Here is a 17,993-nt window from a genome sequence, read left to right as displayed (position 1 = left end):
GTTATCATGCTCCATCCAGTTCTAGGGGGTATCGGAAGATAACAAGGGTTATCGCTTGATCCTCACATGCTCGCAAAACAAGGACTACCTATATGCAATTAATGATGGCGCCGTACTGTGTCGTTTGTGTCAGTGTTATTTTATCAACTGTAAAATAGAAGTCGAAAGATATAGGAAGAAAAGACGAAAATCCATTTTTTTTAGTTTTTACATTCATATTGGCAAATTCTCGTTTGTTTTTCAGGAAACAGGCTAATATTAATTTAAGAACCTACAGTAGAAAAATCGTTGTTTTTTAAAACGTACAAAAATTTGTTCACGGAGCACTTATGAGATCTTGCAAATTGGTTATTCGCGTTTTTGACCATAAAATTTACAATTAAAACAAGTGAACTTATTTTATTATTTTTCCTTTGCTATAAATAAAAAAACTGAAAATATATAGGTACCTAAATGACAATAATATATAAAGTAACGTGGCCTTCGACGTTTATATTCCAAATCCTAAAAAACGATAAATTGAATAGAAAACATAACCCCTAATTTGCTATAAATAAATCGTTGATAAGACCTTGTCGATGATATCATCGCTTTCTTGAATGAAAGCGGCGTGATCGCTCCGACCTAGTTAACCCGAATACTTCACCCTTGTGTTTATCTTTGTGTCCAGCAAAATCAATCGAATACGTCAATGACCCAACTAAATTTATCTCAGGTTAATGCAACAACACGCACATTCAAATATAAACATTATAGACATAAGTATAAACTATGAGACGATATCGAAATTTTTGATACGCCGACGGAAAGTTTCCGTTTCCGAAGACTTTTGCACGTGGAAAAACATACCTATTTTTAAGTTTGGAGACTTAAAAATAGTGCTGATAAACGATTTACTGAAATAGGTAATAGAAGTTCTGCGGGCTCAGCACGGTTCCATTTTTATCCACTATCACTATGCGCGTCCCTTTCGCACTTACATACTTGTTAGAACGTGACAGGCATGGTGACAAGGGATAAAAACGCGACCGTGCTAAGCCGCCTGGTCTTAGTGTCGGTGCTTCTCTACCTAAGTATAAGAAGTTTTTAAATTCTCCAGATTGTGATGGAATGAGAAAATGTCTACCTATCTTCAAATGAAGATACCTATGTAAAACCCCTATTAAGAAATACCCCGAGTTACTAAATTCCTATTACTTATATACACTGTTAAAAATTATGTAATTTTACATGCAAAAAAATTACATAATCCTGTAAAATTCCCGAAAAATCTGGGAAATTTACGGAAAAATATGACATTTTACGTAATTCTCGTAAAAATTTACGCATGCATGTAAAATTACATAATTTAATTTAAAATTACATAATTTTTAACAGTGTATGTAATCTATTAGAAGCCCTAGACATTCATCCCAATTTTGTTCACAGGCGTACTGCCCAAGCCACACAGGCCGCTCCGAGCCATCCTTCGGCCGCCGCCGACGAGACGTCAACGGGACGCTCACGATCGCCAACGACACCGTCGAAGCCGACCCGGACTCGAAGACCGATAACCCGGAGAAGGATGACAAAGGAGACGCTGTGTACAAGGTGTCGTTTGAGGACGCGAGCGTGGACAAGTATTTGAAGGACGAGGTGCAGGAGACGCCCAGCCATGTCAGGAAGATGATTGAGGTAAGATTTATCTGCTTTTGATTGCTGAATGGATTTTTCTTTAATAAAATATAAGGTTCTATCCATTAACTATTTACTGATATTTTTATGATATTTTTTGGTGCAGGAGAATCCCACTAGATTCCAAGTGTCGCAAAATTCTAATTTATTCGTTTGGTAAGTCCTGTATTGATAGGGTCACTTATTATCAATTACGTTAATCAAAGAATATGTCTCAGGTGTTCGACAACCGCAACGAGTTACTAGAAGAGAACGGGCCGGATTCATCACCAGTCGTCGCAGCCGTAGGGGTTTGCGTGTCGCCGCACCACTACCGCGCGCTGCTAGTCGCCCTCTGTGTGTTACTGTCTCTGTTGTTGGCGATGCTGCTTGCAGCCTTGTATATTTACAGGTAAATGTATGCTCTGGTGTATTTAGGTGCCCGCCTGTGCCCCTGTGGCTGTGTTTAAGGCCAGGCCACACCGGATGCTGATGTAGCACGTCTCTCGCTTTTTACGTAGTAGGTACATACCTACATTGCTTGCGTTCCGTGACGCATTTGTAACGTGCATCAGTCTTAAAGAAAGTTGATAAATGTTTTATACTTATAGGTACATACTTACTTATTAAAACCTTTCGTATCCTAGGCGTTATTGGCGCGTGGTCCGCAAGAACATCCAAGCCTCATGTGCGGCGCCTCCGCTGCGGTCCGTCACGCCAGGACCGCGACCCACTCGTCCCTCGCTCTTCTCCGCTTCGCATCTGCACAAACCTTTCTCGCTGAGGTAACTATAATGGATGATCCTATTCCCAGATTCAAACATATACCTAGTCCGACAAGAAATTGTAGAAGATTATTGAGGGCGCCACTTCCTACCTAACTGTCACATTTTTGATGTAAATTTAATTTCTACTATTTTATGTCGCACTATACCTACGCCTTAACGTTGCTTTCTGATCGCAAAACATGTGAAAGGATCGCTTAATACGATGTGTGCGTGAACGCAGAGCACGAGCGTTTATATTTCGAATACTATCGATGCAGATTTACAACTACACGTACCGTTATAACTGGCCTTGACTAGCGAATATGTAGATTAGATAGGTAGTTAGGTACTGAATCAAACATTACCTGCATGGTATAATAATATACTCCGCCTGGTACTCCATTCCCGTCTTTTCTAGGTCACCTAACTGACACGCGCCTACGTCATCATGCGACAGCGCTATATGATAATATGCGATAGCGCTATATATAGCGGCCATGTTGTTGTGACGTAGGCCCGTGTCACTCTGGGAAGGGAAGACCATGTTTTATTAGACTATGATTACCTGTACTCTTAAGGTATATGTAGGCAACGTCCAAAAAATTCCGAGTTGTGGAATATTGATGAAGGTTAACGAATCCAATTATTCCAAATAAAAATAATTACAATTTCAGTTTAGGCTAGGCTATGGATTGTTATTTGATTCCCAGTATTAAATCAAAACGCCTACAATAAAATATTAGCAACTAATTTACGTCTTACATTTCCAGTGGTCTAGGTAGGACATTTGCCGAAGTCGGCGAGGAGTCCGGCTCTGCGGGCCGCCTGGCGAACGCCTTTGACGACGGCAGCGAGCCCATCTACACGGACCCCTCCCTCTTCGAGCGCTCCCGGTCCCTCCGATCTCTTCACTCCCTGGATTTGAAGCCCGAGCGACGCGCCCACTAAACGCCATCTTATGGACAGGCCAAGTTTTAAACAGCTAGAATAGTGGCCTATTCCGTTTAATATGTATTTTTTTACTTACTAAATCAGCAATGAAAAACTTTGTCTGATCAAAGTAACATAATTAACTGCCATGATTGTGCTCAGATGTCCGTCCATAAAATAGATTGTAACGTCCAGTAATGTACTTTAATTGTAAAACGGTTGATTTAAGTCAATACTAATAAATATTTACAGAGATTTTAATTACCTTGTCTTATTTATTCAACTTTAGCATTTATCTGGTAACTTTGGAAGTTGCTGTACTCCAATAGGAAGACAAATTGATTCAAAGGAGAGTAACATATTGTATACTTAGGTAGTTTTTCAGTGCTATGTATAGCTCAATTTTGCAACTCTGCATCTTAGTATCCCTTTGTGTGCGGTTCTGTTGTTATTACTTATTAAACATACCTAATACGCTAAAATCATTAAGCATCATAGATTCAGCTAGTTCAAAATACAAAAAACCTACTGAATTATGAATGGCATAAAAGCATAAAGGAAAAAAACTTACTATTCTTTACATTTATTTCTTAGTTATTTCATAAAACTTATTGCTAAATACATAAAAATATTACATGTGATAAGGTGCAGGAGTCGGCACACTCATAAGTGGTGAGTCCAGGTACTCCATCTCAGTAGTGCTCGGCCCCACTGGCTCCGTTTGCACAGTCATCTTCTGTTGTAAAGTTTCATACAGCTTATGTACAGATTCATTGTGTTGTGTACCAGGTTGCAATGCTTTCATGAGTGTCTGTATCCTAGTTTCCGGAAGCTTAGGGTGAATGTACCAAAGCAGCTTCAATAAATGTCTTGTGACATTGTCTTTTGATAGACCAGCAAAGAAAAATTCATCAAAAAGAACTGTACTGAAATCCTCTCCTTGGAATTCATCAGGTAGCTGAATTAGTAGGGCAACCAGTGCATGTAAGAATGGGTCTTCATATGCTCTGCCATCTTTACAACTGCCCAGGATACTGAGGATTCTGAGTAAGGCTCCACGGTCCCGCAATTTAGCAGCATGCAGGGTGTAATACATAGCAAGGACACCGCAAACTGAACTCTCTCGCATGTAAGCCTCGCAAGCATCAGGAGGCGGCCCGGAGTGCTCAATAGTTGTAATAGCTGATTCTCTTTCATCTGGGGGCAGTTTGTTATGAGTGGCTCGTACTTGGTCATCCACCATTAGGGACATTAATGCTGGCAAATATTTTGTTACCACTTGGCTATCTAGCTTTGGTTCTTTAAATTCTTGTGAGTCTATCATGACCCAAGCACTAAGACCTAGTGCTAACATCCTTAAAAGCAGTATTAGTATTGTGTTATCTCTTGGAAGACCTTCAGTGTTTATCAAGTGTTGCAGGATTTTTATGGCCGAGGTGGCCAAGAAATTAATAGCATATGGATCACATAAGGTCATTGATAGGTCACCTAGTACTTGTTCCTGACCTTTCTTTATACTGTCTAAGAATCCTTGCAGTTCTCTGGATCTTTTAATGTCTACATTACGCTCCCTGATGCAAGCATCTAAACACCATGTGAATTTGTGACAAGGGTCAACAGAAATAATGTCCTGAATTTCCAAATCATGGAGAGCCATCAATAATTCAGCTCTCAGTGTACAATAATGTACATTCCTCGTCCTTAAAAATAGAGTCCGGAGAAACTGTAGTACCATGTCATATAATTTAACGCTATTGCCAATCATGTGGGCGAGTTTCTGCACAACTGCACCTTGCCTTCTGACTTTCGGTGAAGGTGAAAAGAACAAATTGTTAAGATTTTCATGGTCAAACAATACATTCTCCTTTTCTCTGATATACTGACTTAATAATGGGGATACCTCATCACCAAATAGTGATTGGTTGTCCTGCCAAATTTGTCGTTTTACTTCAGTATCTGTATCATTATACAATTCTCTATCCCTTACTAAAACTCTGAGAAATTTGTCGTCTATATGCGGTGTATTCTTTAGAATACTCATTATAACTGGTCGTAAAGCTTTAACTCGTACAACTGAAAAGCTTTTATTGAGCAATTCCTTGAGTTTTTTGTCATGCTCCCTGTTCTCTTTAGAGCCCAGTTCATTGATGTGCGATGTCAGTTTATCTCTCAGCTCTTCCAATACCGATGTATGAAAATCTAGTCTGCGGACGCCATGGAGATCGAGTAGGGGCAGCATTGGTCTCAATGAAGGCAACAGGATACCGTTTTCGAGTTGAAATTCTTCTATAGCTTTCAAGGGATCCGTGCAGCTCGTGAGTGCGTCTCGAAGGTAGGCTTGTCCGGGAACACCGACATCTTCTAAGCCAGTGCCAGGCAACTTACTCGATGAAGCCATTGTTGCACAGATAAAGACGTAAATTAACCACACGAAATTATAGAAATCGTTAATAAACAAACAAAAATAACACTACAAATAGTAGCGTAGCCTCATTTCTTAGCAAGTTGACATTTCCACCATAGCATGTCAGATAAGACAACCTACAATAGAAAATATAGAAATGTCACTTTAAAATTAAAATCAGGCTGGCCAACACACAATGTGACAATATTTGTCTAAGTAGATGAAATAACTGCTGAATTTCTACATAAAACGAAAGAAGTGCTTGAACAGCTTGCTCTTGCTAGTTGTTTTGATTTTGACATTGACAGTCGGCACAAATGCCAATGCCAAGCGCTGCGTTGTATTTACAATGTTCAAATAAAAATCAAATATTTCATTGATTTATTCTGTGACTTGAATCTATTAATTATTAATAGTTCCAGCATACCGTCTTGAGTGTTGGATAAAATTCTAACCTATAGTAAAGGAATCCCTATTTGACTACGACGATGTCTGCAACCGTAACTTCGTCCGCATTTGCCGATCAATCAAAGCAGAAAACGTAATGTTTCATCTACTTTTTTAAGCATTTATGCAGTATTATTCTTCGAATGTCTTTTTACTAACCCGAATTTATCTGTTTAGTTTGTTTTGCGGCGATGTGAATGGGAACTTTCTCAGTTTATTTTCCCGCGTTGAGACCATAGTAAAGAAGTCTGGACCGTTTGATGTCTTACTATGCGTCGGAAATTTCTTTGGCGAAGACAATTCACAGTTGGATGCCTATAAAATGGGCTATAGGAAAGGTAATTTAGATAAATCATAGAAAAAAAAAAACTGAATTTTTGCACTACATTACGGGTTAGGTTTTGTAACACTTGATTGTTTTTAGTTCCAGTGACTACTTATGTTTTTGGGCCGAGCAATAGTGATCATTGTCAATACTACTGTGAAGAAGGATCTGAAATTGTCCCTAATGTGGTATATATGGGTAAGATATTCATTAAGTTACAGAAAAACTCGTTTTATTGTCATACTTTAGAATTGTACAGTCACCATCAGATATATCGGAGCGGCCAAGGTGCTCACAAATATCTGAACACGCCTGTATTGTCAAGGTGTTAGAGTGTGTGTACAGATATTTAAGAGCACACTGGCCACTCCAATATTTTTGATGGTGACTGAATTTCCTACATTCTTCCCCCGCACTTAATCTCTCTTATGTTTCCAACGGGATCGGGGGATTATTCTTGTTTGTTAATAGCATTAACAATTACTATTTCCAGGGAAAAGGGGCATCTTCACAACAAGCCAAGATATAAAAATAGCCTACTTAAGTGGGTTATCTCGCAGAGAGCTCGGCAAAGACATGCCCATGTGTACATTTGAGCCCAGTGACTGCAGTGCCGTGAGAGATGCTTGTTTCCGGGGCCAGAGTGAGTATAGAGGCGTTGACATACTGATTACTACTCTGTGGCCTGCGGGGATACAGCAAGATGAAAATCAAAAGGTAATAACTGATTATTAACCCTGACAATCCCAATGACATCATATGGTGTTGTTATAAAATCCTACAATTCCTACAACATCATAAGATATATGTATAAATGCCTGGGTCCTGAAGGGTGTCAAAATATGTCAAACAAATTTAGCAAGAGGAAAGATGCTAGAAAAAGATAAACATAGAATACATATCCATATTAACCCTTTGGTGCCTGGGCACATCATAATAATTATGAACACATAGAACAGAATAGAATAGCCTTTATTTGATGATGTCACATATTATTCAGTAATTGGTCTTATATACTTGGTATAAGATATAGTACATATATGCCTGGGTTCCAACAGGTTAAATATGATCTTGGACATGGTAGTAAATACTTTGGCACTAGATAGCCGAGATAAGACAAAACATCATTCACTTGAATGTATATTTCCACACTTTCATAGCTTAAGTTTCATTGCTATGCATTTTTTTTTAATTATATTGTATGTTTTTATGACCCTGAACGAAAATTATTTAGGTATTATATTTTCAGATAGAAGTAGAGCAAGAAAGAACGTCAGATTTAATAGCATGGCTAACTATGCATATCAAACCAAGGTATCATTTGGTGCCTTCACCAAATAAATATTTTGAGAGGCAGCCTTACAGGTAACATTACATGCTAATTCCTACAGATATGTACATCATACAGTCAGCAGCAGATGTTGCTAAGCGGGCGAGGTGTTCAAAATTACCTTGACGCGCTCTTATTCTTTTAACAATAAAGTCGCGTCAAGATCATTTTGAATACCTCGCTCGCTTAGCAACTATTGCTGCTGACTGTACATCAGTACTAATATCTAAAAACTATAACAGACCTATTATAAAAAAAAAATACTTTTGCAGCAATCCAACATAGGTAAATTGTCTTTAGAACATAAACTTCATAAACTTTATCAGGAAATCTGAAAGAACACATTTGGTAAAACCACCAATAAACCATTCTAAATTAAAAATAATTATTTTCATAAGGCCCTTTTTACAGAAACTTAAGTGTCCATCAAGATTACAGAGAAAGCGCGACTCGGTTCATAGCGTTATCGCCCGTGGGCAACAAGAATAAAGAGAAGTGGATCTATGCATGTTCCCTGCAGTCCATCAGTAAGATGCGCATGACGGACTTGCTGCAAGGCACCACTGATGAGACGGCGTGTCCTTTCGATCCGGAGCTCTTGAAGCAACATCAGCCGGGGAAGGTTGTCAAGGTAAATTCAACTATAATGCCAAATTGATAGGTTTTTACAAACGAATTTTACAAAATATACAATTCAATAATCTTACAATCTACTTAAAAAATTACAAATGTCTTAACCTAAACTAACAACAAAAACTATTCACAAAATTCGCCCAGCGCCCCTCCAGATGCAAAGGAGCCCATCACGCTCGCCGCGTTGCTACGTTGAACCGCGATGAACAACCTTTGCATAAGGACGAATTTTACCGGTATTTTAAGAAGCAGGTTCGCTTTGTGGCGTAGTTGCCGCGTGTAGCAGTGGCAAATGCACGCACCTTTATGATGCCTTGTGAGAAACACGTCTTGACTAACGCTTTAACTCATTAAGGCCGATACCGTCTGGCGGACTGTTAATCAGTGGGGCCCTTAAGAGCGTTGCGTGGCAAGTTCCTCACGAGGCAGGATTTGATAAACTTTGGGGCTAAGGGTGGTACTCCACCTATCCAATTTCTTTGTCCAATGTGTATTACGTCTCACATTTGGTTAATGAAAGAGTGAGACGCAATGACATTGGACAAAGAAATTGGTAGGTGTAATACCACCCTTATACACTTGCAGAAAAACGAATAGTCTTGTGGTCAGAAAAATAATATGGAATGGAGTCTAATTTCTGGTGGCCGATACTGCCTAAAACAGATGCCATTTGGGGAATTCAAAAATCTGTGTATTGACTCTTACGAAGAATGGCATAAGGATCAAAATTACTGAGCAATAAATGAGATTTGGTTTTTCGGTGTTGCAGTTTACTGGCAACGGCCAATTCTTCTACGACATGGACGCGAGAGATGACGACCACGGCGGCAAAAGAAAAAGGAAGGGTGACCATCAAGAGAGAAAAAGGAAGGAGTTTGAGCAAGGTTTGTTGCCACATATGAGTTGTTTAAGGCCCCGTAGGTTCGTGTTCTTCTCTCACGCGGGCCCGGGGTCGCGGATATCATGTTTTTGAATTTTAATTTCTTATAAGTTTTAACAAAAAAAAGTAGGTAATCGATGAGTTCGTTCAATAATAAAACTGCGCATTCTTAGAAGCACTATGCATAAATTGTTGTAAGTGCGTTTTAGACCTATGGGGCTGTCCATAAATTACGTCATCGATTTTTGACGATTCTTGACCCCCCCCCCCCTAATTTGAAATGACGTAATTTATGAATAGCCCCTATGTTCGTATTTTTTTCTATCGAACGAAAGTAAAAAAATCAGGATTCGAATCGCTAATAACATTTTTGGCAACCGTATTACTCTAAAAAAGCGGTACGATTTTTCAAAAACTGTTCTCTGAACCTTATAAGATTGACCAGTAGTATTTATCTTATCTTATATCCGCAGATCAGTGCTGGTTCTGCCTGGCGTCGCCCACCGTGGAGAAGCACCTCGTGATATGCGTGGGCGAGCATTGCTATCTCGCTCTACCCAAGGGGCCTCTCACCCCGGACCATGTCTTGATATTACCTATTACACATCACCAATCGGTTCTTAAAGTGAGTATAATATCTCTACTTATATGTAAATACCACCAGTTGTAATAATCAACATTGATAGACGGATAAACGTAATTTAGACAACAAAATCATTTTACTCGTACTATGCTTTAGATCTACTGTGTCTATGATTTCGGTCAGGCAAGTCCTATTTTACGTCTACAAGTAATATCATTCACAAAGGATCAGGAATCATTCACGGTTTACTAATGTGTTGCAGAAAGTTTTTTGACATATTTTTGTATTGCATAATGTTACTTGACATAAATGTCGTTTGGCAGAATTACCTTTCGCATATATAATTTAGCATACAATAATTTCGCAGAGTTTTAAAATGCAGAACCATGTTTTGGCATACTGTTGATGCTCATAATAGTCTTTTAAACAAATATTGTTTACGCAGATAAATGTACAGTGGAAACTGGATAAGTGGAACCTGGGTTAGTGGAAAACCTCTTTAAGTGGACCCAAGTTCTCGGTTCCAGTCCCTTCGCAACGAATTACCTCTATAAGTGGAATTTTGGGACCTCTATAAGCGGAATCCATTTTTTCGAAAATTTCTTATTTTTACCTCTGTAACTGGAAGCAGCCGTCTCCGAAACCTCTATGAGTGGAATAGCTCGGCGTTATAAAATTTGTATTTTTAATAAACCGTCACAAGGAGGGTAGTTTGTTTCGTTAACTTTATGGTTCGTGTTTTAACTACGTACCTATTTTGTATGAGATCACACATCGTTCAGTTATTTTTGCATTAAAGTACAATCATACTGGTTTCTCTTGCATAAATAAATATTAGGAGTGATTTTGTTTTTGTAATTTTGAAAATTGTATACAAGTAGGTACTGTGGATTATTAACAGTATTGCTTTTTTTAAAGTCAGGATTACATACCTATTTTTGTTAATACATACATATCTACATACATATTTAATAAAAGATGATTATTTAAGTCTTGATCATACCATACGTGACCTCTATAAGCGACATTACTAGCATCCACAACCTCTGTTAGCGAGAGCCTCTGTAAGTGAGAAAACGTTTTATTTGAACCTGGTTTAGTGGAAAACTGGATAAATGGAAAACCTGGATAAGTGGAACTAAACAGCCGGTCCCTTGCGATTCCACTTATCCAGTTTCCACTGTATTGCATAATATTTAGGTGGCATAAAGTTATCAAATTGAGTCTTCGTCTACGAGGAATGGTGTTAAAGATTTTGTGTTTATACGGCAAAATAATCAGTAACTATAAAGTCCGTCGGGTAAAAAGATTATGAAATAAATTTCATAATCTAATGATACGCACCTATCTTAATGTTATTCTCTAACCTAATCAATTTTTCTGGCATGTGTTCGTTTTTGTTGAGGTCGCAGTTCTAACTTAACCTACTTTGCTCGCAGCTGTTCGTTTTTGTATGAGGTCGTAGTTCTAACCTAACCTACTTTTCTGGCAGCTGTTCGTTTTTGTAGAGGGTCGCAGTTCTAACCTAACCTAACCTACTTTTCCGGCACCCGTTCGTTTTTATAGGAGGCTGCAGTTCCAACCTAATATAACTTTCTTTTTTGGCACAGGTTCAATTTTATTGGGATCGCGGTTCTTACTTAACCCACTTTTCTGCTAATAGCAGAAAATATCACTATGCCATAATAAGAGTATGCTGCAGGATGATTATGGCAAATAAAATTATGCTAAACTAAAGTCGGCTAAAGTAAGTCTGCTAAATAATATGCTGCAAAATGTATTGTATGCGTAGTAATAGTAATGCCAAGTAATAGTTATGCAAAATTATCATTCGACTAAAAGTGTTTCTGCGATACATGTTATGCGAAGTGTATTTCTGACAAACAATATTATGCCAGATGAGGGGAACCCATCATTCACAAAGAACAATTTCAATAATCTAATAAAGAAAGTGGTTAAATTATGGATAGATATATAGATAGATAGATAATTTCTTTATTCATACCCACAACATACACGGCATTGAAAAAGTACAAGATAAGAACATGCAAAGCAACTTAATTACTAAAAACGATTAACTATTACATAAAAAAATTATGAAGCCATGTGTCGTGGCACAGAAAAGGCGCTGGCTCAGCATTGTGATGCGGCAAGCCACATCGCTGGTATTCTGCCAGTACCTTACATACAAATATGCAACGCTTATTTAAAAATAGTTGGTACGAGTAATATAAGAAAAAACTACTGTGCAATTTGTGTGTGACGTGTACATTATTGTGTGATTGTATGTGTGTGTGTGTGTGTATTTTTGGACATTTAGTAACGTTACAGTATTAAAAATTTCGTAATTATTAGGTACTACCCGAATAGTGCGGTTGGCAAAGTAAAAAGTGGTTTAAGAAGAAAAAGAAGGGAGCAAGAGTGAGTTTAAGGCATATGCTTTTGTTGGTTAAGAAGTTGAAGTCGATATTTTATTTTGAAAGTTGCTTTACTCTTTAATTGACGAATTGGTGGTGGTATGATATTCCAACATTTGGTTGCGCGGTACCGAAAACTCCCTTTAAAAGCGGCAGACCGGTGCTGAGGAACCTGTAAAACTATCGCTCGTGAGGCTCTCATTTGGTGATGAAAACTGCTTTTTGAAAACCATAGGAGTTTCTTGTAGAGATAAGACGGCTGCTTGGTTTGGATTGTGTCGAACAGCAGGCAAGCGAACATAAGCTCTTGGCGAGCAGCCATTTTTAACATACCTGCATTGTTCAAGAAAGGCGTGACATGAGTACGAGGGGGTATTTTAAAACAAAATCTGGCACAAGCATTCTGAACCCTTTGAATGAGACGCCATGACCGTGCGTGAAGGCAAAAACCGTAAGCTGCAAGACAATAATTAAGTTTTGATAAAACAAGAGCTTCACATAGTCTCACTCGCAGGGCTATAGTAAGAAAATTTTGAAAATTATATAGGACTTTTAAACGATAAAAGCAATTTCGAACAATGTCCACCACATGTTTTTCGAAACGCAGATTTGTATCCAGCAAGAGTCCAAGATTTTTTGCTGCGTCGACGCGATCCACTTTGACGTCATCAATCCTAATGTTTGGTTGTTTTGCAATGATGGCATTAGTCTGATTTAATGATCCAAGCACCATATATTTAGACTTAATAGGATTAAGGACCAGGCAATTCGCAGAGGACCACTCTGAGAGTCGTTTCAGATCCTCATTTAGCTTTACAACAGTGGATCACATACAATAGATAGGTAGGACCACAGAATATTTTTTTTCCTATAAATGGCTTTTACTGCTCGCAAATTTTAGTAAGGTCGATTCTGTCAAGTGCAGACTTTTGACTTGTGAGAAGAGAATGCTAGGTTAAATTTTGATTTAATTGTGTAATTGAATTGTAAATAAGTATGACATTTCCCAAAATGTGACATTTGAAAATGTACCATATTACAACACACTAAAGATCAATTCCCATTCCAGGCGCCCGAGGAAGTAGTGTCAGAGATAAAGAAGTTTAAAGACGCGCTGCGCAACATGTACGCGTCCAGCGGCAAGGCGGTGGTGTTCTTCGAGAGGAACTACCGCACCTCGCACATGCAGATACAGTGCGTGCCGGTGCCGAGGGCCAGCGAGCCGCAGCTGCTCGAGGTGTTCCAGGTACGCTAATATCGACTTATCACTTATGTGATACAGTTTATAATCGAAACAGCAGAGATAAAGAAGTTTAAAGACGCGCTGCGCAACATGTACGCGTCCAGCGGCAAGGCGGTCGTGTTCTTCGAGAGGAACTACCGCACCTCGCACATGCAGATACAGTGCGTGCCGGTGCCGAGGGCCAGCGAGCCGCAGCTGCTCGAGGTGTTCCAGGTACGCTAATATCGACTTATCACTTATGTGATACAGTTTATAATCGAAACACCAGAGATAAAGAAGTTTAAAGACGCGCTGCGCAACATGTACGCGTCCAGCGGCAAGGCGGTCGTGTTCTTCGAGAGGAACTACCGCACCTCGCACATGCAGATACAGTGCGTGCCGGTGCCGAGGGCCAGCGAGCCGCAGCTGCTCGAGGTGTTGCAGGTACGCTAATATCGACCTTATAACTTATGTGATACAGTTTATAATCGAAACAGCAGAGATAAAGAAGTTTAAAGACGCGCTGCGCAACATGTACGCGTCAAGCGGCAAGGCGGTCGTGTTCTTCGAGAGGAACTACCGCACCTCGCACATGCAGATACAGTGCGTGCCGGTGCCGAGGGCCAGCGAGCCGCAGCTGCTCGAGGTGTTCCAGGTACGCTAATATCGACCTTATCACTTATGTGATACAGTATATAATCGAAACAGCAGAGATAAAGAAGTTTAAAGACGCGCTGCGCAACATGTACGCGTCCAGCGGCAAGGCGGTCGTGTTCTTCGAGAGGAACTACCGCACCTCGCACATGCAGATACAGTGCGTGCCGGTGCCGAGGGCCAGCGAGCCGCAGCTGCTCGAGGTGTTCCAGGTACGCTAATATCGACCTTATCACTTATGTGATACAGTTTATAATCGAAACAGCAGAGATAAAGAAGTTTCAAGACGCGCTGCGCAACGTGTACGCGTCCAGCGGCAAGGCGGTCGTGTTCTTCGAGAGGAACTACCTCACCTCGCACATGCAGATACAGTGCGTGCCGGTGCCGAGGGTCAGCGAGCCGCAGTTACTCGAGGTGTTCCAGGTACGCTAATATCGACCTTATCATTCATGTGATACCGTTGATAATCGAAACAGCAGAGATAAAGAAGTTTAAAGACGCGCTGCGCAACATGTACGCGTCCAGCGGCAAGGCGGTGGTGTTCTTCGAGAGGAACTACCGCACCTCGCACATGCAGATACAGTGCGTGCCGGTGCCGAGGGCCAGCGAGCCGCAGCTGCTCGAGGTGTTCCAGGTACGCTAATATCGACCTTATCATTCATGTGATACAGTTTATAGTAGATACAGCAGAGATAAAGAAGTTTAAAGACGCGCTGCGCAACATGTATGCGTCCAGCGGCAAGGCGGTCGTGTCGTCGTCGTCGCTAATATCAACTTTATTATCTATTCGATACAGTTCATAATCAAATGCAAATATCGACTTTAACGCTCAGGAAGTAGTGGCCACGGACCTGTATACTTGTATAGAATCCGGATGGTAGTGTTACTTGTTTGCTAATCATATTGACCATTAACGGTAAAACCGTTCACAAGAGAGAATCAAACCAGAAGAGGCAGAGGGCTGTGTCCTTATACCTTTATTGACGGTATTGCTGTTTTGACAGGACGAGGCGGGCATCAACAGCGTCCAGATAGAGGTGCTGCCGCCGTACTCGGAGATGAGCCAGGTAATTCAACAATTCTGAATATAAATATATCGCCAGGTGTCAACCAAAACACACTAATTGTTTTGCAATTATTTGATTAATTTGAGTTTTGGTTGTCATCTGAGGATAAGGAAAACTTGGCCTAATCTTAGAGCATTTAGTAACTGGAGACGCCTTGGCTGTCATTTTCTGTACAAAACATTTTGCCGATTTTTGCGGGGGAGGGGCACGTCAAATGCATGGCTATTTCTACATGATTTGTACGTAACGTACAAATAGTCATGTCAGATAAACGTCAGTCTATACAAAAGTTTGCACAATTGTACAAGGTTTTCGGCAGAGGTGTATGCTCTTAAAGGCGACTCCGGTTATTAAATGCTCTAAGGGGCTAATCAACCCTCCCTTAGCGTATTGCACAGTGTTCTTAATACCTTACAAAAATCGCGTTTCGGGACTTTAGTGGGTTGCGGGGTGAAGGGGTGATGGCAAGGGTTGATAAAAAAAAACTTCGGTTTATAAATTATGCCGTATTTTCAACCCTCGACGCCAAAAGAAGGGTGTAATAAGTTAGACCGCTATGTATGTTTGTATGTGTATGTCTCTCTGTGGCACCGTAGCTTTTAAACGGGTGAATCGATTTCGATGCGGTTTCGTTTATTTAAGCAAGTTTTCTAGAGGTGGTTAATAGACATGTTTTATCAAATTCAGTTCATCCGTTTGTGTGTTGGGGGATTTTTAAATTTTAAATTTAATGTTATTAATACAATTTCACGAATTAAGGTGACGAGGCCCGGCATGCCGTACTTCCACGCCGAGCTCCCCAGCGGCGAACAGCTCTTCGCTAACACCAAGCAGAACTTCCCGCTGCAGTTCGGGAGGTATGTGAACACTTAGCGTCACTTGCACCATCCCACTAACCCGGGGTTAACCGGTTAAACCGTTAACCTAGTGTCAAATAGTACTGGTAACCATGGTAACTCCAGATTTAACCGGTTAACCCCGGGTTAGTGAATGGTGCAAGTGGCCCTTACTGATGTGCCGTCGAATCGTTTCTAAAATTGCGAAATTAGCGCACGCAAAAAATTCTAAAATTTCTCATTATTTTGTATGGGAATGGAAATTTTCCATAATGAACGCACAAGTCCGTCGAACGTTCATTCATTTTACTTTCTTTTTTTAAGACCTATGCTTATGGTTCTTAAAATCCTGTTTCTGTTTCAGAGACGTCCTCTCAAGCGCCGAAATCCTCGACTGCGAGGACAAAGCAGACTGGCGCCAGTGCCTCCTCAGCCGCGACCAAGAGGACGCCTATGTGGCAGAATTTAGGACGAAGTTCCGCCCCTACGACTTTACGGCGGACGACGACAGCGATTGATTCTGGGCCTGGCTCGAGTACTTGATTGACAAGATGTATGTTATATCAGGTAACTGCGTTTTGGTCATTTTTCTTGTTTCCGTTTTTCTGAAACTGTTCTTTGTGCTCGATATTTACGATTAAATTGTACCTATTATTGTACCTTTCCACACCATGCATGTTAATGATAATAAGATTCTATTCAGTTGTTTATGACGGTATTCTTGAAATGATTACGAGCACTTTACATCGATTGTGAATTGTGACGCTATACATGTATAATAAATTCGCGACAGTATTACAAGTAATGTAAATAAGATTTTTTCAAATGTGATTATTTTAATGTTACGTGGCCGAGTTTAGAACGAACTTCGTCAAGATAATTGCGTTTTGGTAAGTTTAATTCAGTTTTATTGAAACTTTTCTGTTTTTGACTAATTATCAATAATGCCGGATGTGTAAACTTTGGACATTATCAAACTACACAACGGGACTTAATCGCGTATTTAAGTTTTAAGATTTACCTCCGACGTTTCGAGGACGGCGTTGTCCCCGTGGTCTCGGAGGAGACTCCCCCTGGATTCAGGGATTAAGTCCCGTTGTGTAGTTTGATAATATTTAATAATCGTGAAAGTTTAAATCAATGTGTAAACTTTGGATCCAGCAAAATCGAACCTCTGCTCAATGATATTAACACGTGAAAACTATTCTCAAGTTGTATATAAGAGTTGTATATATTCTATTATATACATTTGTATATAATCACATCATAGTAGTTGAAAAAGTAATTGTGGTTTTGATACCCAGTTTAATCTTTGCTGTAATAATCTTTAGGTACTATTAATTCATCGAATCTTCAATAATTTTAGTAAGGATAATTACTGCTAAAAATATTAATCGTTCATTAGGATAAAGCTCTTGTTGTTGCTCTTTAATACCTTATACTTACATGAAATAATGTATTCTGTCACTACTTTATATTCTCAAATGTACACAAAAAAAAAATCCCACACATTTATCATTTCATGACAAAATTGTTGTAAGAACAATTTTATTTGTCGCACTTCAATATCAGTTGGAATGGTTTCAGTCAAAGTGGAACTAGCTAATTAATGAAAGCTGTATGTATTATAATTATTGAAAATACCTACTTTTCCTTATTACTTGGAACACGACAATTGAAATCATTGTAAAACGACCTGAAAACAAGTAAATATGAATGTAATTATTTTCTTCAAATGTACGAAATACGTGAAATGTTTTAGTCGTAAGTGAAAAAATAAAAACACAAATTTTCAAGTAAATGAAATTTTATTTTCGTCCACATCATACTGTCCTAATAACTCAT

The 17,993-nt window shown here is 39.5% G+C and overlaps 3 protein-coding genes across 7 annotated transcripts in view; 2 read left to right on the top strand and 1 right to left on the bottom strand.

The window, feature by feature from the left end:
- The window catches only part of LOC134798165 (uncharacterized), a 39,560-nt gene extending 35,977 nt beyond the window's left edge, over positions 1 to 3,583 (top strand). For 4 of the 5 annotated variants that reach the window (XM_063770507.1, XM_063770505.1, XM_063770508.1 and 1 more), the window contains 4 exons: positions 1,429 to 1,674; positions 1,893 to 2,065; positions 2,301 to 2,438; positions 3,191 to 3,583. In XM_063770507.1, the coding sequence (XP_063626577.1) occupies positions 1,429 to 1,674; positions 1,893 to 2,065; positions 2,301 to 2,438; positions 3,191 to 3,368 (735 nt within the window). In that variant the 3' untranslated portion in view covers positions 3,369 to 3,583. The remainder of the gene's footprint in view (positions 1 to 1,428; positions 1,675 to 1,892; positions 2,066 to 2,300; positions 2,439 to 3,190) is intronic. The other variant, XM_063770509.1, reaches the window with a different exon arrangement.
- A 334-nt stretch (positions 3,584 to 3,917) lies between these two features.
- LOC134798164 (negative elongation factor B) lies at positions 3,918 to 5,870 on the bottom strand. Its single transcript, XM_063770504.1, has one exon. It carries the CDS (start codon positions 5,746 to 5,748, stop codon positions 3,982 to 3,984), a length of 1,767 nt encoding a protein of 588 aa, XP_063626574.1. The 5' UTR covers positions 5,749 to 5,870; the 3' UTR covers positions 3,918 to 3,981.
- Positions 5,871 to 6,071: 201 nt separating this feature from the next.
- Positions 6,072 to 16,850, top strand: LOC134798212 (CWF19-like protein 1). Its single transcript, XM_063770577.1, has 12 exons — positions 6,072 to 6,295; positions 6,379 to 6,539; positions 6,626 to 6,724; positions 7,020 to 7,243; positions 7,776 to 7,891; positions 8,268 to 8,487; positions 9,259 to 9,373; positions 9,843 to 9,994; positions 13,439 to 13,615; positions 15,250 to 15,312; positions 16,072 to 16,169; positions 16,513 to 16,850. The coding sequence occupies exons 1-12, from the start codon at positions 6,243 to 6,245 to the stop codon at positions 16,664 to 16,666; spliced, it is 1,632 nt and encodes a 543-aa protein (XP_063626647.1). The 5' UTR covers positions 6,072 to 6,242; the 3' UTR covers positions 16,667 to 16,850.
- The last annotated feature ends 1,143 nt before the right edge of the window (positions 16,851 to 17,993 follow it).

This window comes from Cydia splendana, chromosome 16, assembly GCF_910591565.1.
Source record: "Cydia splendana chromosome 16, ilCydSple1.2, whole genome shotgun sequence".
NCBI classification, from domain to species: domain Eukaryota; kingdom Metazoa; phylum Arthropoda; class Insecta; order Lepidoptera; family Tortricidae; genus Cydia; species Cydia splendana.
The sequence above is the reverse complement of the archived record's forward strand: the minus strand, read 5'-3'. Positions and strand labels throughout refer to the sequence as shown.